The sequence below is a fragment of the Schistocerca americana genome, chromosome 4, assembly GCF_021461395.2.
Source record: "Schistocerca americana isolate TAMUIC-IGC-003095 chromosome 4, iqSchAmer2.1, whole genome shotgun sequence".
Taxonomy (NCBI): domain Eukaryota; kingdom Metazoa; phylum Arthropoda; class Insecta; order Orthoptera; family Acrididae; genus Schistocerca; species Schistocerca americana.
This window is the reverse complement of record NC_060122.1, coordinates 491,442,947-491,468,630: the sequence shown is the minus strand read 5'-3', so window position 1 is coordinate 491,468,630 and position 25,684 is coordinate 491,442,947. Positions and strand designations below refer to the sequence as shown.

The following is a 25,684-nucleotide window of genomic DNA, read 5'->3' as shown; positions in this document are numbered from 1 at the left end:
GGTGGGACCTTGTGACAGAGTAGGTAACCATGCGTTAGCTATGTATGGCCAATGAGGAACCGGCAGAGGACAACTGATTCCCTGCGAGAGGACCGCATGAAAGACTTCCACACATTCGTCGTCTCCTTAATGACACACAGCTTGTTGTGCGTACTGTTATGCCATCTCATCTCCCAAAGCCTGAAAACCCTGCGGCACAAGACAGAATGCAGGTCAGCTTCGGAGACGCCCACTTCCAGAAGTGGTTTCTGCATCGCCTGTTTGGCAAGCCTGTTGGCAAGATCGTTGCCTGGGATTCCGACGTGTCCTGGGGTTCACACAAACACCACTGAATGACTTGACCATTCCAGGGCATGGATGGTCTCTACCAGAGGATGGTGAGGGTAGCACTGGTTGATAGCTTGTAGGATGCTGAATGAGTCAGTACACATAAGAAATGATGCGCCAGGGCATGACCAGATGTGCACAAGAGCACGAGATATGGCCGCCAGCTCTGCAGTGAAAACACAGCAGCCATCTGGTAAGGATTGCTGTTCAATATGTCCTCCATGAACATACGCAAAGCTCAGGTGACTATCAGCCATCGAGCCATTGGTGTAAACCACATCAGAGGCCCGGAACATGTCAAGAATCAAGAGGAAGTGACAGCAGATAGGGGTGGGTTTAACGGAGTCCTTAGGGACATGTGAAAGGTCCAGACGAAGATGTGGCCGAGGTGTACACCATGGTGGTGTACGTGAACGGACCACAAGTAGAGGTGGTAAAGGGAAGGACTCCAGTTCGGAGAGAAGGGACCGCACGCAAAATGCAATTGAAAGCCTTGACCTGGGCTGCCGACGTGGGAGATGGACCGCCGTGGGCGTGAAAAGGAGACGGTAATTTGGATGTTCAGGAGAACTACCAATGTGTGCAGCGTAACTGGCGAGCAGCTGTGCACATCTGATCTGCAATGGAGGGACTCCAGCCTCCACCAGTACGCTGGTCACTGGACTTGTCCTAAAAGCTCCTGTTGCTAGTCGAACCCTGCAGTGGTGCACAGGGTCGAGTAAATGTAATGCTGAGGGATTGGACAAGGACTCTGTAGAGCAGCAGCAGCAGCAGCAGCAGCAGCAGCATATAGCAATCTGCACCCCTATTGGTGTTGCTCAGGTAACGGATGGCATTGAGGTACTCCCAGCAGTTCCACTCGAGCTGACAAAGATGAGGAAGCCACGTCAATCGAGTGTCAAAAACCAGTCCTAAGAATCAATATGTCTCCACTACAGTGAATGGATTGTCAGGAAGATAAAGTTCTGGGTCCGGGTGAACAGTATGAAGCTGACACACGACTTTGCGGCTGAAAACTGGAAGCCGTGGGCTAGAGCCCATGACTGCGCCTTGTGGATGGCTCCCTGTAGGTGCCACTCAGCAACACCAGTACTGGAGCAGCAGTACAAAATGCAGAAATCATCTGCATACAGAGAAGGGGAGACGGAGGGCCCGACAGCTGCTGCTAGACCATTAATGGCCACAAAATAATAGAGACACTCAATAAAGAGCCCTGCAGGACTTCATTCTCCTGGATATGGATGGAACTATGGGAGGCACCAACTTGGACACGGAAAGTACAGAGCGACAGGAAATTTTGGATAAAAATTGGGAGCGGGCCCTGGAGACCCCGCTCATACAATGTGGCAAGGATATGATGTCACCTGGTCATGTTGTATGCTTTACGTAAGTAAAAACGATGGCAACCAGGCTGTTCAGATGGCAGACTCGAGGGGCACAAGATTATCAGTGGTAGAGCGACCCAGGCGGAAGATGCCCTGACATGGAGCCAGTAGGCCATGTGACTCCAGGACCCAACCCAACCGCCGACACACCATACGTTCCAACAGCTTACAAAGAATGTTGGTGAGACTGATGGCCAGATAGCTATCCACATCAAGCGGGTTTCTACTGGGTTTGAACACTGGAATTATGGTGCTCTCCCGCTGTTGCGATGGAAAGATACCATCGCACCAGGCTTGTAGTCAGATGAGAGATGTTTTATCATCTGACTGTGGATCCAATTAGGCCCAGGAGATGTGTCAGGGCAGTGTGTAAGGGCACTGAGGAGCTCCTACTCTGTAAATAGGCCATTATAGGATTCATTGTGGCGTGTAGTGAATGAGAGGGCTTTCCCTTCCAGTCACCACTTGAGAGAGAGAAAGGCTGGGAGAGGGGTAATTTTCCTACGCAGAGGCTCGAGCAAAGTACTCAGCAAAGTGTTTGGCAATCGCGTTTGCGTCAGTAGATAATGCGCCATTTATGGTACCACCAGGAACATCTGTTGGGGTCTGGTACCCGAAAAGATGTTTGATCTTTGCCCAGACTTGGGAAGGTGACATATGGCACCCAATGGTCAAAACATACCTTTCCCAACACTCCTGCTTCCGTTGTTTGATAAGTTGGCGAACGCAGGCACAAAACCATTTAAAGGATATGAGGTGCTCCAGGGAAGGGTGCCGCTTATGCCACTGTTGAGCTCACCAACACTCCTTAATTGCTTCAGCGACTTCCGGAGACCACCAAGGGACTGCCTTACACCAGGGGCACCCAAAAGAGCGAGGGATCGCACTTTCTGCCACAGAAACAATTGCTGAAGTCACCTGCTCAACCATCACATCGATGTTCCCGTGTGCGGAAGATTCAATGGTGACAGCAGAGGAGAAAGTTTCCCAATCTGCCTTGTTTAAAGTCCATCTGGGCAGGCATCCAGGGGCCTGAGGCTGGGGCAGTGACAGGAATGTGGGGAAGTGGTCACTACCACACAGGTCATCATGTGCTCTCCAGTGGATAGATGGGAGAAGTCCTGGGCTGCAAATTGATAAATCAGTAGCCGAGTAACTACCATGAGCCACACTGAAATGTGTGGTGGCCCCAGTATTTAAGAGACAGAGGTCGATCTGAGACAGTAAAGTTTCGACATCTCTGCCTCAGACGGTAAGCACAGTGCCACCCCATAAGGGGTTATGGGCATCAAAATCTCCCAAAAGTAGGAAAGGTTCAGGGAGTTGATCAATCAGTGCAGTTAATACATTCAGGGATACTGCACCATCTGGAGGAAGGTATACATTGCAAACAGTTATTTCCTGTGTTGTCCTTATTCTGACGTCACAGCTTCAAGAGGGGTTTGAAGGGGCGCAGTTTCACTACAGTCTGAGTTTAGGACATAAGCAAACTCCACCTGACACTCGATTACAAAGGCTATGGTTCCTGTAATATACCTAATAGCTGTGGAGGACAGGGGACCGCATTGCCGGGAACCAGATTTCCTGCAGGCCAATGCAGACAGCATGTGTAAAGCTTAACAGTTACTGTAGCTCAGCCAAGCGACGGAAAAAACCACCGCAATTCTACTGGAGGATGACGTCATCATGAGACTGGGAAGGCATGGAACATTCAATGAGGCAGTTTACGCCTCACGGTCACCTGCTGCCACTGACTTACGGCCTGAGCAGTCTATATCCATTGTGTCCAAGGGTCTGGCAAGATCTAGGTCCTCAGCGGACGCCAGAATCTCCACCCAGTCCTCAGATGCAGAGCTTGTAGGTAGCAGTGGTGTGGGTGCCCCTGCAATTTCCTTGGTCTTAGGGTGGTTCTTTTTGGATTTCTCTCGCTGCTCCTTGGGTTTCCCTGGCTGGAGGACTCCACTTGCTCCGTCTCCGGGACTGAGGATGAGCATGAAGCCCTACGACCAGCTGCTTTTGGGCTCTTCAGCCACTGGTGGGTGTCATCTTTCCCACTAGCAAAAACCTGGGAAAGGAGTGACCCAAGGGACCCCTTCCTAGCAAGAGAAGCCGAAGAAGACTTGCGCTTCTCTGGCTTAAAAGTGGGGACAGATGTCCCCGATGGTTGGGGGAGTGTTGCTCCCGAATTAGGTAGTGTGGGAGCAACAGGGAGGGAAATTGTTGGACGGGAGGGATATGCCCCCCACCATCTAGGGGGAAGGTGTACTTCTGGCTCTGAGAGGTAACGGGGGTTGGCGGGAGCTGGTGGTGCCAGAACTGTTGTAGTGGCAGCATAAGACGATGTCATACATTACAGGATGTAGGTGTTTAAATTTTCTCTTAGCCTCATTGTAGGTCAGTCGGTCCACGGTCTTGTACTCCAGGATTTTCCTTTCTTTCTGTAAAATTCTGAAGTCTGGAGAGGAAGGCAAATGGTGCTCTCCGCAGTTGATACAGATGTGACGCGGGGCACATGGAGTATTGGGATGTGATGGGCGTCCGCAATCTCGACATGTGACGCTGAAAGTACTGCGAGAAGACATATGGCCAAGTTTCCAGCACTTAATAAAGCACCACAGGGGAGGGATATAGGGCTTTACATCACAGCGGTAGACCATCACCTTGACCTTCTCGGGCAATGTATCACCCTCGAAGGCCAAGATGAAGGCACCAGTGGCATCCTGATTATCCCTCAGACCCCAGTGCACACGTCGGATGAAATCTACACCTCGCCGCTCTAAATTTGCGCGCAGCTCATTGTCCAACTGCAAAAGAAGGTCCCTTTGAACTATGATATCCTGGACCATATTTAAGCTCTTACGGGGCGTGTTGGTTACAGAAACATCCCTCAGCTTGTCACAAGTAAGTAACATCCGTGACTGGGCAGAGAATGCTGTTTTGATCAAGACTGACCCAGATCTCATTTTGGACAATCCCTCTACCTCCCCAAACTTGTCCTCTAAATGCTCAACAAAAAACTGATGCTTCATTGTCATGAAAGATTCCCCACCAGCTCTTGAACATACAAGGTACCAGGCAGAATAAGATCCACTGCCATCCTTAGTCTGACGCTCCTCGCTTGATGTGGCCAACGATTTGGGGTCGTACTTCTGTGCGTTGAATTGAGCCTGTGAACGCTTAGAGACTGCTGGTTTTCACGACCAGCAAGAGATGATGGACTACGCTTCATTGCGTGTCATCCACCCTGATGCCACCTACTCCGATCAGGGACCCTGCTCTTTGGCACCACCTAGCCACAGCAAAGGCCACCTGGTAGGATGGTCATTGCCGGGAGTCCCGATGCCCCAGGGGATGGGCATCTACTCCATGGCATATGTGGGGAGTTAACTGCGCAGGCATCAGCAGAACAATCCCTGTGTGGTCAGGGGGGCTACAACCAACAGGGTACATGGTGGCCCCACCACAACGGACTGGCTTCCATGCTGGATATCAGGTACAAAGAAGTCCATGGTCATCGTCAATGCAGAAAGCAACACTGCAAGGTTGTTGGTGGGAAACGTACCCAGGAAGGTGTCCTCGACCAAGAGATGGAGAATAAGCGGGACTGAAATGTGACAACAAGAAAGTGGGCTAAAGATTTCAATGCACAATGCACACGATGCACCATGTAAGGCACCCTTCCTTAATTGGCTCGCTCTTTGGGATAATTTTGCAGACTGGAGGTCAAACCCTACAGCGGACCATCACATAAAGGACAAAACGTGAGAAACTCCGTTTAGTTGCCTCTTATGACAGGCAGGGACGGAAATGTCTTGTGTACACTCTTCTCTTTCTCCCTATGCTTTTCTATCAATAAGTGTGTGATATCGGTTGCATCTGTGGGTGCACTCTGGTCCACTCTGGTCAGGTGTTACTGTGACAATGCTGCTTAACCTAATGTCTAGCACTTGCTTGAATATTTTCAGTATGTCATTGAGGAATTGTACTGGGCAGTAAGTCGAGCAGTTGCTTACATCTCCTTTACACTTCCAGATTGCAGCTGTTATGCTAGTTGTCCACAGGTACAGAAATTTGTTCTTGGTGATGACCTGGTTGAAAACTGTGGCATTCCGAGGATTTTCTGGAATTCCCTGGTACAGCCTAGCCCAGTTTTTTTACCTTTTTTTATCTTCTTAATGCAAGCCTTATAGCCTCGGCTATAATTAAGGGCATACGTCCAAAGATAAGGTCGTGATTTGAAACTCATGGGAGCAGAGTTTTGTTCTTTCTGATAATAACAACACAGTCTTACCACTGTAGAATGATAGCTTGTTGGTCTCTAAACAGTTATTTTGCGGCTCCTTGACATGCACAATATGTCCAGTGTCCTGGGTTGAACGATTATGGAACCTGACAAGCTGATCATACAAATCCTGGTAGCATCCATCTTTTGCAGCAGTCTCTGCTGTTTTTGCTACTAATCTCAGGACTCAATTTCGCAGAAGGTCAGTATCACGATGTATGTCCACCAAGTCCTAAAAGCTACTTTTCTCCCATGGATTGTTGTTGTTGTTGTGGTCTTCAGTCCTGAGACTGGTTTGATGCAGCTCTCCATGCTGCTCTATCCTGTGCAAGCTTCTTCATCTCCCAGTACCTACTGCAACCTACATCCTTTTGAATCTGCTTAGTGTATTCATCTCTTGGTCTCCCTCTACGATTTTTACCCTCCAATACTAAAGTGGTGATCCCTTGATGCCGCAGAACATGACCTACCAAGCGATCCCTTCTTCTAGTCAAGTTGTGCCACAAACTTCTCTTCTCCCCAATCCTATTCAATATCTCCTCATTAGTTATGTGATCTACCCATCTAATCTTCAGCATTCTTCTGTAGCACCACATTTCGAAAGCTTCTATTCTCTTCTTGTCTAAACTATTTATTGTCCATGTTTCACTTCCATACATGGCCACACTCCATACAAATACTTTCAGAAATGACTTCCTGACACTTAAATCTATATTCGATGTTAAAAAATTTCTCTTCTTCAGAAATGCTTTCCTTGCCATTGCCAGCCTACATTTTATATCTTCTCTACATCAACCATCATCAGTTATTTTGCTCCCCAAATAGCAAAACTCTTTTACTACTTTAAGTGTCTCATTTCCTAATCTAATTCCCTCAGCATCACTCGACTTAATTCGACTACATTCCATTATCCTCATTTTGCTTCTGTTGATGTTCATCTTATATCCTCCTTTCAAGACACTATCCATTCCGCTCAACTGCTCTTCCCAGTCCTTTGCTGTCTCTGACAGAATTACAATGTCATCGGCAAACTTCAAAGTTTTTATTACTTCTCCAAGGATTTTAATACCTACTCCGAATTTTTCTTTTGTTTCCTTCACTGCTTGCTCAATATAAAGATTGAATAACATCGGGGATAGGCTACAATCCTGTCTCACTCCCTTCCCAACCACTGCTTCCCTTTCATGCCCCTTGACTCTCATAACTGCCATCTGATTTCTGTACAAATTGTAAATAGCCTTTCGCTCCCTGTATTTTACACCTGCCACCTTCAGAATTCGAAAGAGAGTATTCCAGTCAACATTGTCAAAAGCTTTCTCTAAGTCTACAAATGCTGGAAACGTAGGTTTGCCTTTCCTTAATCCTTCTTCTAAGATAAGTCGTAGGGTCAGTATTGCCTCACGTGTTCCAGTGTTTCTACGGAATCCAAACTGATCTTCCCCGAGGTTGGCTTCTACTAGTTTTCCATTCGTCTGTAAAGAATTCATGTTAGTATTTTGCAGCTGTGACTTATTAAACTGATAGTTCGGTAATTTTCACATCTGTCAACACCTGCTTTCTTTGGGATTGGAATTATTATATTCTTCTTGAAGTCTGAGGGTATTTTGCCTGTTTCATACATCTTGCTCACCAGATGGTAGAGTTTTGTCAGGACTGGCTCACCCAAGGCCGTCAGTAGTTCCAATGGAATGTTGTCTACTCCGGGGGCCTTGTTTCGACTCAGGTCTTTCAGTGCTCTGTCAAACTCTTCACGCAGTATCATATCTTCCATTTCATCTTCATCTACACCCTCTTCCATTTCCATAATATTGTCCTCAAGTACATCGCCCTTGTATAGACCCTCTATATACTCCTTCCACCTTTCTGCTTTCCCTTCATTGCTTAGAACTAGGTTTCCATCTGAGCTCTTGTTATTCATACAAGTCGTTCTCTTATCTCCAAAGGTCTCTCTAATTTTCCTGTAGGCAGTATCTATCTTACCCCTAGTGAGATAGGCCTCTACATCCTTACATTTGTCCTCTAGCCATCCCTGCTTAGCCATTTTGCACTTCCTGTCGATCTCATTTTTGAGACGTTTGTATTCCTTTTTGCCTCCTTCATTTACTGCATTTTTATATTTTCTCCTTTCATCAATTAAATTCAATATTTCTTCTGTTACCCAAGGATTTCTACTAGCCCTCGTCTTTTTACCTACTTGATCCTCTGCTGCCTTCGCTACTTCATCCCTCAAAGCTACCCATTCTTCTTCTACTGTATTTCTTTCCCCCATTCCTGTCAATTGTTCCCTTATGCTCTCCCTGAAACTCTGTACAACCTCTGGTTCTTTCAGTTTATCCAGGTCCCACCTCCTTAAATTCCCACCTTTTTGCAGTTTCTTCAGTTTTAATCTACAGGTCATAACCAATAGATGGTGGTCAGAGTCCACATCTGCCCCTGGAAATGTCTTACAATTTAAAACCTGGGTCCTAAATCTCTGTCTTACCATTATATAATCTATCTGAAACCTTCTAGTATCTCCAGGGTTCTTCCATGTATACAACCTTCTTTCATGATTCTTAAACCAAGTGTTAGTTATGATTATGTTGTGCTCTGTGCAAAATTCTACCAGGCGACTTCCTCTTTCATTTCTTAGCCCCAATCCACATTCACCTACTATGTTTCCTTCTCTCCCTTTTCCTACACTCGAATTCCAGTCACCCATCACTATTAAATTTTCATCTCCCTTCACTATTGAATAATTTCTTTGATTCCATCATACATTTCTTCATTCTTCGTCATCTGCAGAGCTAGTTGGCATATAAACTTTTACTACTGTAGTAGGTGTGGTCTTCGTGTCTATCTTGACCACAATAATGTGTTCACTATGCTGTTTGTAGTTAACTTACCCGCACTCCTATTTTCCTATTCATTATTAAAGCTACTCCTGCATTACCCTTATTTGATTTTGTATTCATGATCCTGTATTCGCCTGACCAAAAGTCTTGTTCCTCCTGCCACCGAACTTCACTAATTCCCACTATATCTAACTTTAACCTATCCATTTCCCTTTTTAAATTTTCTAACCTACCTGCCCTATTAAGGGACCTGACATTCCACACTCTGGTATGTAGAACGCCAGTTTTCTTTCTCCTGATAACGACGTCCTCTTGAGTAGTCCCCGCCCGGAGATCCGAATGGGGGACTATTTTACCTCCGGAATATTTTACCCAAGAGAACGCCATCATCATTTAATCATACAGTAAAGCTGCATGCCCTCGGGAAAAATTACGGCTGTAGTTTCCCCTTGCTTTCAGCCGTTCGCAGTACCGGCACAGCAAGGCCGTTTTGGTTAGTGTTACGAGGCCAGATCAGTCAATCATCCAGACTGTTGCCCCTACACCTACTGAAAAGGCTGCTGCCTGTCTTCAGGAACCACACGTTTGTCTGGCCTCTCAACAGATACCCCTCCGTTGTGGTTGCACCTACAGTACGGCTATCTGTTTCGCTGAGGCACGCAAGCCTCCCCACCAACGGCAAGGTCCATGGTTCACGGGGGGTCCCCTGGATTACCTGCTGGATTTCACTATCCCATCACTTGGTCTATTTGTCAATGTATTCTCAGCCTGGTAATTTTTTCTGCAGGGTTTCTCTTGCAGTATCCATTTCACAGCATCTTTCCATATATCTCATATTAACTGATAAAGCTATATTGCAAAGCTTGTTAAAAGAAAAAGAAAAGCTTTGCCGTTCTGACCCAAACAGACTAACTGGGTCCGATCAATTGAGTTCCATGTCACCCATCAGCTAATGGCATTACCTGGATGCAGTGTGGAACGTCATGTTTTCAGCCGGTCATTCTCCTGACCATCGTCAGATTAACAGACATGGAGCTTCTACTACACAGTCAAGCAGTTTCTCAATTATCACAAAGCTGAATGGACTGCATTCCAGTCCTCCCACCAAGGAAAAATCCCTGGCAGTATCAGGGATTGAAAACGGGTCCTCCGCATGGAAGTCATCTACACTGACCACTTGGCTGCATAGACAGATGAGATGTTGGTCAAAATGCATTAATTTGTTCTGTTGGGCATCCATTCTCTGCATCTGATTCACTCAGATACTATCTTGGATGTCTTTGGTTGTTAGGCATTTTTCAGATATCACGGATAAACATGATGTATTGGGGAGCGGTGATGTTGTCCTATAGAATAACTTTGGTATCTGTTGCCATCTTCAGATCTTGTTGCTAAAGCATCCAGTAACTGATACGGGTAGTGACCTCCTCTGGTACTGGTAGCTATGTGTGCTATCCTTTCTTGACATACATGTTGGTCAAGACCAGGTCATGAACAACACTGCACGTTCCCAGAATGCGACATCCGTCATCATTTTGCAGGCTTATATATTCTCCATAACATTGCTCATATCCTTCCCACTGACATCCAATACATCCATTTAAGCCTCCACCAAGGATAGTGGACTCATCATGGGGAGCTGGTGGAAGATGAGCATCAAGACTTTTCTGGAATCCATCCTCATCCTCCTCAACCTCCCCTCTGTATTAAGTTTGAGATGCATAGGAAGATATGGTGTGGACAGTTCTTGATGCTATACATCAATTTTGACAGTCAATAGCCAATTTGACACTCTGTCAGTGCTTGTGATGTTGCAGTAGTGTAGGTTGACCATCAATGCCTCACCATTCCTTCTTGTACCAATACCATGGTATACGACTTTGTCCCCATCCCCAATTCTTTTTGTTTCAAACCTCTCCATCTGGTCTTCTATATGGAGGCAATGTCAACACATTTATTTTCATGCATTTATAATTGCTAACGATGTTACAATACCAAGTGTAGTAAATGTAAGTCTTAAAAAATTTATCAGTTCATAAGTCAATCAAGAATCTATCCCTTGTAAGATGCGAGATCAGTACTACGATATCTTCTAATAAGAATTCTGTATCCCTATTGTTTTAGAGGGGGGTTAAATTGCCTTCCTCCAAAAGTTCAGAAATGTACATTTTTGAGGAAATCAAGTTACCTCTTGCAAGTGGAGTTCCTAAAAAACATAAGCCATGCTTCTGTGTGCATTTCCACAGCTTAGGAGCATGCAAATGAGGACAGATACTTGTAAAGTAACAGTAAGTAATCACAAAATGTAGCTGTGAAATATTTTTGAACAACTGAATGATATTTATGGATAAAGTGTTTAGTCAACCAAACTCGTGGTAATACCATTTAGTTCCAGATGACTAGCTACCGGTATACGATAATTTAAAGAGGAACCTACACAATCCAACAATGTAGAAAATAGAGTATTAACCACAGCAGACAAACTGTTTTAGGTCTAATTTCATCAGAATCATTAGTACTTAAATCATGTTTGCATTTTACAGAATCGAATAGAAGCACCTATTGATGATGATGCAAGGTACTGCAACATGTTTGGGTACTTAAAAGCAACAGTTGTTAACATAATAGGTGGACCTGTATTCCCATAATTTGATCTGCAAATACAGCTACTACTAGAGATTCAAAACTAAACTATTATTATCAACACTAAAAGGTAAAAATCTTGAACTGAATTTGGATCCACTATCACCAGCCAAGATTGAAAACTAGCTAGTTACCATTTACAACCCACTGTCAAAAAGCGACTAAAAATAAACAAAACATTTGTTAAAGTAGTCTTAACAGGAACTGTGGCTGTATGATACCCCTTGTAAATACATTACTTTCTTGACACAGCTAGTCAGTTGTCACTGTTGTTCTGTATTGATATAAATAATATTTTATTAAAATGTGGGTTACACATGCGGTGTCATCGAGTATCTAGAGTGGCACAAGAAGTATCGACCAGTGCAGAGAGAATGTACAGCAAAGCAGTATCATGAGGCACCAATGAGATGTTAGGAAGAAGCCATGCCTCTCTCAGTTCTGAGGCACCACCGCCATGCCTCTGCCCTGAAATAGTGTCGCCTGTGGCTAAGAGCACAGTTATGTTCAAAGTCAGATCCTGTCTGCTTCCAGGAAATTCCTATCGGAGTAACATCATTGTGCTGTCTACTCTCCGTCACTCCGCCTGTGTCAACTATCAGGGAGCGAAGAAAGTTCCGTCTCCTGTAAACGGTACCTATGTGTCAGTGCTCTCAGAACTGTGTCTATGAACTTGTGTCTTCTAGTGACTGTAGTTAAGCACCAGTACGACCATCACGAACATTTATCAATTAGCTGCTCCATAATTGTGGCTCTTAGTGTGCTCTGAACAGCAAGTCCACATGTGCAGTTTCACAGCTACAGCCGAGCGTGGCAAGCAAATGTAAGTTTTGTTGTAATTAATAAACTATTACTTATTCACTGTTCTAATTAACTGTATTATTATTAGACACCTCATTGTCCCAAAATTTGGACACAGCAACTAAAGTGACACCAAGGATGCAGCTCGCAATTAGCACACTGTGGCATATTGTGTAAGTAACCCTTTCTTGCAGCAGTGCTATTTTTCTGTTTGTGTGTGTGTTGTTATATGGTGTGTTCACAAGTCACTTCCAGATGTGTCTTTAATGCAAGCTATACAGTTGCAGGGACAAAGGGTTGAACAATTATTACAAGTACTACATGGAACTGTGGCAACACCACAACTGCTGCCCCAGCCTATTCGATTGGAAACAACTCAACAAATGGTTCAAGTGCCTACATTCAGAGTATTTCTCAGGCAAATAAAAGACTGGGCTGATTATGTTGCAGTTGATGGCACATTTCAAATCCTATGGCGTAGCAGGTATCCATCGTCTTTAACATTTTCCTTCCGCCACAGGCTCAGATGTATTCAGGTTGGTATAAAAATGGTTTCCAGATCGCAAATGTCATGAGATCCCCTATGATGAGTTAGTTCACAAACTGTCAAATCATTTTAAATCACAACTGCATGAGGCAGCAGCTCATTACAAGTTTAATATGAAAACAGCAGCCGGGACAGTCTTCCAAACAGTGGATAACAGAACTTCACAGCCTTACTAGGAAATTTCACTTTCAGTGTCTATGTAGGTTAAGCAACAATGACATTATGATGAGAGATGCAATTACTCATTACATGTGTGATTCCCGTATTTGTGCCGCCGTACCAAAAACCCTGACCTTAGTATCATATTGTCAATTATTGCATCACAAGACATTGTCGATGTAACTGAGCACGATTTCAAGCACCTGCAATATCTATTGCCCAGAGTAAGACAGTTCAGGGGCCAATCCCTATCTGCTCAGGTCACGTGTTGCCCCTGGCAGCACGGTCGTCTCCACAGCTGGAGACGCCCACAGATGTTGACCTGGTGCTACCGCCATCGTCATAGTTGTGTTGGCATCTCGGGATCCAGCCAGCAACAGGGTCACACCCGGTCATCCAATGGGAAGGTCTGGACGGCCCAGATGTTGTCTACTGCTGTCCACCTATTGCACCATCTGCCTCTGCACCTACAACCAACAACGCGCAACCTGTTGTTGGTTTCCTGGTCGGTGTTTCCAGCCACATGCACAGTGGATACCAGGGTCTGGATGAGTGCTCGGTACTGACTGAAGTTTCACCACCGACTGCCCCAACTATGCCGGCGCTCCATCCTTCACCCCTACCTTCGTGTCCCATCTCCATATCTGATGCCGAGACTGAAGTTTGGGGGTAAGGCATACAGTGTCATTGAGTATAGAGCAGCATAAGAAATATTGACCACTGCAGAGATACTACACAGCAAAGCATGCCTCTGCCCTGAAATGGTGTCACCAGAGGCCAGGAGGGCCGTTCTGAATGAGGCTGGATCGTCCCCACTTTCAGTAAGCTCCTGCCACAGTAACATCGTTGAACTGCCTACTCACTGTGATACAGTCCATGTCAACTGTCGGGGAGTGAAGAAACTTCTGTCTACTGTGAACTGTGCCTACACACCAATGCTGTCAGAACTGTTTGAACAAGCATGTATGGACTAGTGTTTTCTGGTGACTATTGTGAACCACAGTACGACCATTATGAACTTTTATCAATCAGCCACTCAGCAATTGTGGCTCATTTAGCATGTTATGAACCACAAGCCCACACATGCAATTTCATAGCTACAGAGGAGTCTGGCAAGCCAAGATAATTGTTGTAATTAATAATGTACTATTTATTCAGTGTCCTAATTAACTGTATTATTGCTACCCACCTCAATGTCCCAGAAGTCAGACACAACACATATATGTGAACACGACAAGCCACGTATGTAGATGAGCCCTCTCACTAGAACAACTCATGTATTGCAGAGCAGTGTCCTATCTGTATACACATTAAAATCATTTTATTTCACCACATTGGCCAGCAGAAGGATCGCCACAGCTGAATCACTGAGATGAACCATAGCCTGTTGTCCCTCAGCTTCAACCACTATTTCTCCCTGTGACGAAATGGCCCATTTCTTGAGGTCAGTTCATAAATGTTCACTCTGGATGATGGCCAATGATATGAAATCCTAGTAAATTCATGTCCCTTACTTTTTTTTGGGTAAGTTAAAAAGCTGACTTCAATGATTAAAATTTGCACTTGCACCATCCTGGGCAAAAAAGTAAAATGCATCTTGTCTCAAAATTCCTCCAACAACAAAAATACCACTTACAACAGGTGAGTAGTGTTGCCTGGCCAGATAAGGAGTGGAATACAGCAGAGAAAACAGAAAGAATGCACAATTTTATGGTGACATACACTGAAAAATTTTTTTCGCGCTTCTTGTCATGTCAAAAGGTTAAGAATGCACAACCCTTTGGAGGGGAGCTCCTGGGACCATTGTCAAGTGCTGACTGTCAAGCGATTACTGCTGCTAGCCTTATATAGCTGGGTGTTATACAAAAAGCGACTGAGGAAAAATATTTGACAACACCCTCAATAAAGAAGGGGGCCTGCAACAGAGCAGCTTTGGACCCGTTCAAGTGGGTGCTGCAGGTACATGAATACATTACCATGTATGGGGCTGGAGTGAGTACCAGTGACACCATAGACAGCAGCGTGGCTATTTAAGGGCAGCAGCAACACATCACATGACTGTTACCACTGACAATGGCTGAAGAGAACTCAGCCGAAAGCTAGTGGGTATTGCTAATCGTCTAACATGAGTGGAAGATAGAGAAAATTTTATCAACAGAAAGAAGACTGGAACCTTATTTGTGGTTGTAAACTCATTTATTGTTATATTCTTCACCCTGAACACTGTGAGGTTTTCAGCAGACACTCGGCATTTGATTCATCCCAGAGTAACTAGTCTGTCCCTAATTTCAAAGATACAATGATATTTCCACCATACTGTTTCAGTATTCAAAGACAGCCAGCTAGCTGTGGAGCATCCAGTTTGTCTCCTGACCACCCACAATAACAGCTTCCTTTCAGAAATTGCTCTTTCTGTCAGGTGGATCCAGATGGGGCAATGTTTACATGAGTGTTAAGTCATCAAGCATTTACTACTCAGTGGAGTCTGAAAGGACAACAGAAAATAAAACACCACCACTGGCAGCAAATCAAGCAATCAAGTGCATGTTATAACCTGTTTTGAGAAGACTTCTGGTACAAACTGTTTCTCAATCATTCAACCTCTGGAATGGATGTTGGTAGATTCCCACCTTATGTGAATAACCTCTACCAGTAGGAGTGGTTGTGGGTATTATGAACTAAGCTAAGACAGAGCCTCTCTATTCAGTTTCATTTGGTGCAAATAAATGTTACACATTATAATGTTACATGGAATGTGCACTTTTACAACAAGTGCTTTGGTAACTGGTATTGCGGGAGGGGGGGGGGGGGGGGGGAGTGTGACTGCTGACTTCTGCTAAGATAGGATGGATCCACAAGTGTTTTGTATGCAATTTCCTTTTTAGACTGACTGCATCTCCTTCCAATGAACTGAAGTCTGCCGCCTGATTTACCTACAACTGAGCCCATAGGATCATTACATTTTATATCCAAAGAAAGCTGGGTGATGGGCTAGCACTTTAACCTGGGACCTTTGCCTTCCAGGAGCAAGTACACTACCGACTAAACTATCCAAGATTAACTCATGACCCACCTCATAGCTTTACTTCTGCTAGTACTTCATCTCCTACCCTCTCCTGCATACCTTGCGCAACTACATTGATGGAACAAACATAATGTGGAGATATGGCTTAGCCACAGCCTGGGGGATAGTTTCCAGAATGAAGTTTCAGTCTGCAGTGGACTGTGCACTGATTTCAAACTCCCTGGCAGATTAAAAGTGTGCTGGGCTGAGACTTGATCCTGGAACCTTTGCCTTTTGTGAGCAAGTGTGAGACTGACTGAGCTATCCAAGCACGACTGCCGGTGGCTGTGACTAAGCCATGTCTCCAGTGTCCTCTTTTCCAGAAGTACTAATCCCACAAGGTATGTAGAACAACTTCTGTGAAGTACGGAAGGTAAGAGATGAGGTACTGGTAGAAGTAAAGCTGTCAGGGCAGGTCACAAGTCACGCTTGGATACCTGATTTTGTAGAACACTTGTCCATGAAAGGCACTGCAGGCACATGAGATGGTAAGGAAAGCATATAAGCAGATCAGAGATGAGGCGGGAATCATTCTACCAAAAATAAGTTACAAATGGGGAAATCCACTGACATAAGTGACTTTTACGGAGGGCAGAGTGTTACTGTTCAGTGCCTGGGAAATGGTGAGGCTGGTTGACTGTTTGCATGCTACTTTCATGAGCATCAACTGAAAGTGGTAGACAGACAGTGAAACCGTGAGTAGCGACAATGTGTCCGATATCCATGCCTCATTACAGAACGTGGAGATTGGAGACTTGCCCATTCTGTAAAGCACGATAGGTAAAGATGTGTGTGAGATCTGATGACAGAGTAGCAGATTCACAATCAAACTGTGAACTTTCAGCCAGGCTACACTACAGATTACAATGTCACAGCATCAAAGATTTCACATTCGCATTAGTTTGCTTTGCCAACTCTCAATCAAACTTTTAGCTTCCAAAGTAACCTAGATCATCCAGTATCTATAGGTCCAATTGCCCCTGGTATTGTATCATTCTCTGATCTCAGTAGTTAAGCCATGATCCCCTTTCCCTCATATGTACAATATTCCACTGGAGCTCAGCAATCTGCAGTACAATGTTCACTGAAGCACACCCATAACTTACGTGGCCCATTTTGTTTCATTTTGGTCTTATTATTTTATGTTTTCATGATTTTGGTTTTTAAGATACCTAAGTTCTCAGTTCATCTATGACTTCCTAAGGCTCATGAAGAGGCTCCTATGTCTGGTAGAATTATTCTTGCGGGATTGCCTTTAAATATTCTTTGGTAACAGGATGAATATTTCTTAGTTTAAACTGCTTAAGTATTTTAATTTAAATATTGTTTTGTGGGCTGTGGTACAAGCTTGTGACCAGAATATCGTTGCAGCACAAGGAGAGTGAGGGTTGCCACCCCCTCACCTGGTCACCTTTTACCCCAGGGAAAGATCCCCGATTATCATCATGGCAGCTCTCTCTCTCTCTCCCTCCCCCCCTCCCCTCTTTTTTTAATGCTGATTTCTGCCTAATCGACTAAATCAAACAGAGCACTAATTTCATTGTACACTGTCCATCAAACCAGTATGTAGTACTAGTAAATGACATCTTAAGTATTGCAGTAAATGATCTGCTTGACAGGGTAACTTAAGGATCTTAAAAGAGCAAAATATAAATATGGAGGGACAATAAGACTGAATCAGTACCCGGTACACTTAACAACGAAGGAGTAGTACATGGATGTTAATATGAAAAGTGATAAAACATCTAATGTAGAATACAGGTATCACTGGATAGGCTCCATGTAACCAATATACAATATAAATATTAGACAGAGGATTTCTAACTATGTATATGGTACGGCTAAAGTGGGGTTAATGGACATTTAAAAGGATCTTTTGTATCCAGATGATAAAGTTTCACAACTGCTGTTACGGATTATCCCGGTTTTAGAAGAAAAACGTATTTGTGGTACTCTACATTCCTCTGATTGTCAGAGCCTGCTGTCACTCATTTACTGATAACTAGGCCTATGTTATTCACACACGTCGTGGCAGTATCACAATTAGCCAAGTTTTTTTTTAAAAGAATCATCTCTTCTTTTCGTTCCACGCTCTCCACTATCAGAATAGTTTCTTCAATACTTAAAAAGTGAAATGTTATTTCCTATTGTATCCGGAACCTTCTTTATTTACCACGATCACCTCTTTTTTTCCAATTTTGTGCATGTAAAAATTATTAAACTACCCACTCAGAGCATATCTTTTCAAGGAGGATTAAATCCACGCATCCTCTCAAGGATACGAGCGTTTCAATTTTCATGGGCATGTCACTTGTTGACTAGATGGACTGTAACAAAACGGAACCAATAGCATCTTTAGAGACAAAAGAAATTACTCACCGGGTTTAGGAATAGGTTTTGGTGGAGCGGGTCGGGTGGCGGATAATTTTGCAGCCATTATGTTTTTTAGACAACAGATTCACACATTAGCGTTATCTAACACTGCAAAACCGCTGTACGTCCATGACAACACTGCTGCACAAGTGCACACTGCACAGTGTAGGAACTAGGAAGCGTACAACACACAACACGCCACCCAAAACCGCAGAGATAAAGACAAAAAATTATCATTGACTTGGAAGCAATGGCTCTCCTACTTGTATTAATATAGACATACAACCACGTCGTGTCTGTTTTCTATGCTGTAAGCCATGGTAACGTATACATGAGTTTCTATTAGCGAATTAACGTAAGGTTTTTCTCTTCGCAAATTAACATTTCATCCTTTTTTCCATGCTGAGACTGTTACCGGAAAAATAATTAATGATTCTTTGATACTGTTTATTAAGGGTCATTCAGGTGTATTCCATTACTCATTACTGTTTATTGTTTTCAGTTATTTCAGGTTGCCAGTGCCGTATTGTTGATATTTTGCTGAAGCAACTATCGACATGGGAAATTGTCGATAGATAGCCATTTGCATGCTGATCGATTGGTTGTAGGGATAATTTGAAAGTGGTTGTAAACACACGTGAGTAGTATACAAGATACAAAAATGACAACAAAGAGGAAGGCTGATTCTCAAGTTCCAGCAGAGGAGAGTGACTTACTACTGATACGGCCACTGTACGAATTGTATTCTGTCTGTATTTCCTTTTTTATATTTCCGAAAGCTAAAACTGCCTTTACATTAAAATTTTTGTTACAGTGGTGCTGGTCAGGAAGTCGGGCGATCCTGCATAATGCTAGAATTTAAAGGAAAGAAAATCATGGTACGTATTTAAGAAAGCCGTAGTCAAATTTGTTATACCCAATAGTTTTAACAGTTCATGATATAAGTAGGTTTGTTTAGTAATTACATTCCACTGAAAATATGGATCATATTGCATAAAAATATTTACTGATCAATTTTTGCAAATTAATACAAGTAATTTGTAGGATGTAATGTATACTTTATTTTAGTATCTCATTTTAATCATTCCAAAGTTTTTTCACGTGAACTATAAGTTGTCATTGTAAGCATGCCTACCTTCCTTCCGTTCCGTCTAGAGCAGTTGTTCTAGTTCAGCAGTGAAAATGTTTCACAGTGCTTTCAAGCAAGTGAGACAGTTGTTTTTTTCCCATAACCTAGGCCTCGGGATACCTTACTACCATTTCTATGCCATTCAGCACCCGTGGCTGGACACACAGCTGAGCTCACAGTGTCAAGTTTATTGCCAAAATAAAGTGAATGTAGAAATTCAGTTCGGACTGGATAGTCTTACTATAAAAAATACGAAAGTTAATAACTATGTTTCAATATACATTACTACAATAACACAACCAGTATTAGAATATAGTGTAGTTGCCACTGTTCTCACGTCACTGAGCTGCAGCTTTGCTCGTTTAATATACAAAAATTTTTAGTAAATCGCTGTATGAGCAATGACTGAATATCCATAGATAGAGCATTAAATAATTTTAGGGCCACCATTGGGAAACTGTACCCTGTCTTCGCTGATCGTCTTGACCTTTATTTTTTTTTATTTATTAACATTTTCGGGTCGACAGAAGCGTCCGATCCCACGCGTCGGCTTTGACCCGTGACGTAAGGGTGTTGTCGTGTGTAACGTCATGACGGCGCGGAGTTTGGTTTGACTGTGGCTGTCTCCAGTTATGTTTTATCTTATTTTATTTACTTTTCTGATCTGTTCGTTCTATCTCGTGAGATTTTTTTTTTTTAATTTAAAAACACATATTACTTATTTTAATTATCTGTTTCCTCGAATTTCTGTTTTAGTTTATTATATTTATCTTTCTGATCTGTTCGTTCTATCCGGTGAGATTTTTTTTTTTTTTAAACAAAAAACACTAATCAGCTACTGAAGCATCTTTATCTTCTATGGGTTGCAGGGGTTACGACCCCTGGGGAGGTGGGTGGGTATTCATACATGGCTGCCTTCACTTACACGTTGTAGCTACGCAAGGCGCCTAAATTTGTTTATATTTAGTTTGCCCTCCACCCAAAACACCCCATTTCCCGCGCTTGTCCCGTTAGTGTCATTTGGCTTCTTGTGGAAAGTGTGTGTGTTTGTTTTTGTTTCCGCCATATTTGTGACGTCATGGGTCAAAGCAGACGGGTGGGATCGGACGCTTCCGTATTTCCACATTTTCTTTGCGTGGAGCCATCGTAATGATTGCTTTTGCGTACGTCAGACTTAATACTATGGTTATATTTATACTTATAAAATACACTATATTCTGTAGCTGTTGCTTCTTATGTCTATTTTTTACATTTATCACCTTACAGCTGATATGCTAATGCCTCATGTTACAATCACTATCTTAAAATTCGTTGAAAGAATATAAACATTTTTCTATTAGAAAAGATTGTAATTTTGTTTTAAAAACATTTTCCGTGTACGTTCTTAGAAAGTTTGGTAGCTTGTTATACCAAATCAAACCATTGATACATGGACTTCTATCAGTCATTTTTAATGTTGTTCTGTCACGGAAATAGTTACACTTTGTTCTAGTGTTGTGATCGTGTACATCACTGCCCTTGATAGCTTCTGTTGGTTGACTTATAAAAAATACAACTATTTTGAAGATGTACAGAGAATATATTCTCAGATATTCGCGCTCCACAAACACTTCACGACATGAATCTCAATGTCCCATCCCATGTATAAGTCTTATTGCTCTTTTCTGTAGTAGTAGTATTCTTTTTAAATGTACATCAGCTGCACAGCCCCATAGTTCAATTCCGTAATTAAGAAAGGGGTAAAGTGTTCCATAATATACTAATTTCAGTGCTTGGCTAGGAACTATCTTTGCAAGCTGGCTGAGGAGATATATGGCACTACTGACTTTTCCGCATACGAAATTAATGTGGTATGTCCACCGCAAATTTTCATCAACATTTACACCCAGGAATTTGCAGTTGCCATTTTCTGTTGCAGAGGTATTACACACGCTATTCATATTGTTGTGATGAGAACTGCCTGTTTTAAATGTCAGTAGTTGAGATTTAGTGACATTCACCTTGATTCCCTGATCATTTAAATATTTTGTTACTTCTCTTATACCACTAGTAGCAAGAGATTCTAGCTCTTTAGCTTCACTCCCATAGAATAAGATTGACGTGTCATCTGCATAGCTTACAACATGGGAGTTAATGGGTTGTGCAATGTCGTTAATATATATAAGGAAGAGAAAGGGTCCAAGGATTGAGCCCTGTGCTACACCTTGTTATACATGTTCACTGGTGGACTGGGAGTTCATGATTTTATTATCTAGTTTGTATGACAATTTAGTGCTTTGCTTACGATTCAACAGGTATGTGGTTAGAAGATTCATGGCTTGATCCCCAATACTATAAGATTTTAGCTTTTTAAGAAGTACCCTATGGTTTACCGTATCAAATGCTCTTGTCATGTCCAAAAATATACCTGCAGTCTGCATCTTCTGGTCCAACAGACAGTAAACTTTATGGATGAACTGTGTAACTGCTGTGGTTGTACTTAGCTCTTTTCTGACGCCATGTTGGGAATCTACAAGCAGTTTATGTTTTGTGAAAAAGGCACTTAGCTGAGAAAGGATAATGCTTTTGAATATCTTACTAAAAGTGAGAATTAATGATATTGGTCTATAGTTGAAGACTTCTTCCTTACTTCCCTTTTTATACACTGGTTTCACTACACTCATTTTTAGAACCGTTGGATACATGTTTTCTCTAATGCTGCAATTAATCATGTGAGTAAGAGGTTTAGAAATTTCTTTTAAACATGCTTTAGTAATAGCACTGGATACGCCATCCCATCCAGATGAAAGTTTTTTCTTTAGCATGTATATTGCCCTGTGAACCTCCTACTCATTCGCTTCCACAAATTCAGATTCAGTACACTGGGTGAGATGGCACCGGATCTCTATCTGTGAATCTGTAATATGCGTTGATTGTTCAACAGAAATGTAGTAGTTATTAAAAATATTACATATAGTATCTGGGTTTTTTTAAAATGTTACCATCATGTCTTATGCTGAGAGGTCCCATGTTCATCTTGTTAGGACCTTTTCGGTATTTGTCAATCAACTTCCAAGATGCTTTGCTTATGTTATCAGACTGTTCTATTGTTTTGCTGTTAATCTGCTTCCTTAGACTGATAATTTCAGTTTTAAAAGTTTGCTTGGCCCTATTGTATTTCTCTTTGAAAACCTGCATAGTAGTAGCTTTATAAAGCTGGTTTAGATCATGTACTTGCTGCCTGAGCCTAATCAGATTTGTTGGGAGTTTTATTTAGTCTAGGATTACTTCCATTTTGACAGTGTTTAACTACCTTCTTGATTTCTCTGACTGGACAACTATATTCATAATGATGCAATAGGGTTGAGTAGAATTCATTCCATTTCTCATCCGACCCTTTTACCTGGTACACACAATCCCATTTCTCATTCGCCAGTTTGTCTTTAAGAGCATTAATATTTGAGGTATTCAGCATTCGTTTCTGTAGCACAATTTTTGTTATTGTAGGCACAACTGTATTTTTGTATTCTATCACTTCACAGAAGTGGTCAGAATAGAGAAAATCTAAGTTACTGTAATTTACCTTATCTATAACATCTTTGTTGATTATAGCATAATCTATTCTAGTGGAACATCTGTCCGTCACTCTGGTGTCAGAGTTCACTATATTTACAAGGTTGTATGAGGTCAGTACATCACTGAGTTTCAAGTTTACTATACTATTTGAGTTTGCATCTATATTAAAGTCACCTAATATAGTAAGGTCATTAGAACCAGCCTGACCAGCAACACTATTAAGTTTATCCATAAACAGCATTTTGTGGCCTATACACTCCAATCACTTTATGCTTTGGTAACTTAAGATCATTACTGTGGAGTACAATACCTGTCACTTCAATTGATTCTTCTTTGGTGTGGCGTTCAAGAAAGGAAATTTTTTTAGCTTCCACAACCTTACTAACATAAATTGCCACACCACCACCTTTATGGTTATGCCTACAATAACTACTTGCTAGTAAGTAACCTTCTAATCTATAGTATATTATTTCACTGCATTTTAGCCTATGTTGTGTTATTACTAGTACACTGTATATACTATCTCTATTTTAGGTGCTGTCTTTATGAACTTCATTTCTCTTTGTAGGTTTCATGATTTGTCTTTGTGTGAGTGAGGCGGTTGAAAATGAATTGGCTGAAAGCAGTCAGAACTCCTAATCTAGAAAAAAATGGTTTACAATGGTCTGCTTTTTGCTTGACATAATGATCCTCATTGCTCCTTTTCCTCAACAACAGCATATTCTGGTAGCCTACAGAATGGCCCCACAGTAACACTCCATAGCTGATGTGGCTGTGGAACATTGCATAGTAAGCTGTTAGTAAGCATTGTTCTGATATTACACTATTAAATTTCCTCAAGGGGTGTAGAACCTATGAAATTCAGAACAAATGTGCTCAGTGCACTGTGTCAGATTAACTTGGTATCAATGATAAAGCCCAGAAGCTTAACAGCTGCTGTGTCACCCAGTACTCCAGTATCACGAATGCTGTGTACCATCATCTGTGTTTTGCCTTCATTAAATTCCATTTTGTTCATCATAAACCAGACATCACTGAATAATACTTCTGCCTGTTGAACAGATCCCTGTGGCACATAGTGTTGTAATTTCATTTCACCTGAGTCTGCTTCTTTCACTGATACAATCCTACATCTGTTATTCTGGTAGATTTTTAGAGTTTGTAGAATGGCTCCTCCAATACCATACAGTGTGGGGACCATGGCTTTATGCATTATACAATTGAATCCCTTACCAAGGTCACACAGGGCTGATCTTCCTTTATTTACTCCATCACCTTAGCTAACACCAGTTTTATAGATACAGGCCTCTGGCTTGACATTTCATGTGGTGAGTTACAGGAGTGGGGAACTTAAACTTCGCTGTGTCGGTAGGCGGAAGTTTTATCAACCATGAAGTGTGGCTCAAGTGGGCAGCACATGTTTGCAGCAAAGGCATGCTACAAAATCTCAGATACAGTAAAACTTCCCATAATGGACACTTCCCAATAGCAGTCTCTTCTCAGTAGCAGACATTTTAAAATTCCACTGCCAAATAACATTATCACTTGTGATAAAACTCCTCTGAATAATGGATATTCTCAATAATGGACATGGACACTGAAAATTATCTCCCAACAACAGTTAAAACTTCCGCACTGTCGCCTGATAAACAAAGTAAGAGCCTACGGAATATCAGACCAGCTGTGTGGCTGGATTGAAGAGTTTTTAGCAAACAGAACACAGCAGGGTGGTCTCAATGGAGAGACGTCTACAGACGTTAAAGTAACCTCTGGCGTGCCACAGGGGAGTGTTATGGGACCATTGCTTTTCACAATATATATAAATGACCTAGTAGATAGTGTCGGAAGTTCCATGCGGCTTTTCGCGGATGATGCTGTAGTGTACAGAGAAGTTGCAGCATTAGAAAATTGTAGCGAAATGCAGGATGATCTGCAGCGGGTAGGCACTTTGTGCAGGGAGTGGCAACTGACCCTTAACATAGACAAATGTAATGTATTGCGAATACATAGAAAGAAGGATCCTTTATTGTATGATTATATGATAGCGGAACAAACACTGGTAGCAGTTACTTCTGTAAAATATCTGGGAGTATGCATGCGGAACGATTTGAAGTGGAATGATCATATAAAATTAATTGTTGGTAAGGCGGGTACCAGGTTGAGATTCATTGGGAGAGTGCTTAGAAAATGTAGTCCATCAACAAAGGAGGTGGCTTACAAAACACTCGTTCGACCTATACTTGAGTATTGCTCATCAGTGTGGGATCCGTACCAGATCGGTTTGATGGAGGAGATAGAGAAGATCCAAAGAAGAGCGGCGCGTTTCGTCACAGGGTTATTTGGTAACCGGGATAGCGTTACGGAGATGTGTAATAAACTCAAGTGGCAGACTCTGCAAGAGAGGCGCTCTGCATCGCGGTGTAGTTTGCTGTCCAGGTTTCGAGAGGGTGCGTTTCTGGATGAGGTATCGAATATATTGCTTCCCCCTACTTATACCTCCCGAGGAGATCACGAATGTAAAATTATACCTCCCGAGGAGATCACGAATGTAAAATTAGAGAGATTAGAGCGCGCACGGAGGCTTT

The 25,684-nt window shown here is 42.5% G+C and overlaps 2 protein-coding genes across 2 annotated transcripts in view; one reads left to right on the top strand and one right to left on the bottom strand.

Moving 5' to 3' along the window:
* LOC124612823 (osteoclast-stimulating factor 1-like) overlaps window positions 1-18,705 on the bottom strand; it is a 67,173-nt gene extending 48,468 nt beyond the window's left edge. Inside the window, exon 1 of the mRNA XM_047141244.1 lies at window positions 18,422-18,705. Within this exon, the coding sequence (XP_046997200.1) occupies window positions 18,422-18,479 (58 nt within the window). The 5' untranslated portion in view covers window positions 18,480-18,705. The remainder of the gene's footprint in view (window positions 1-18,421) is intronic.
* LOC124612822 (cleavage and polyadenylation specificity factor 73) overlaps window positions 18,505-25,684 on the top strand; it is an 86,579-nt gene continuing 79,399 nt past the window's right edge. The window contains exons 1-3 of the mRNA XM_047141243.1: window positions 18,505-18,735; window positions 18,918-19,147; window positions 19,230-19,293. Of these exons, the coding sequence (XP_046997199.1) occupies window positions 19,077-19,147; window positions 19,230-19,293 (135 nt within the window). The 5' untranslated portion in view covers window positions 18,505-18,735; window positions 18,918-19,076. The remainder of the gene's footprint in view (window positions 18,736-18,917; window positions 19,148-19,229; window positions 19,294-25,684) is intronic.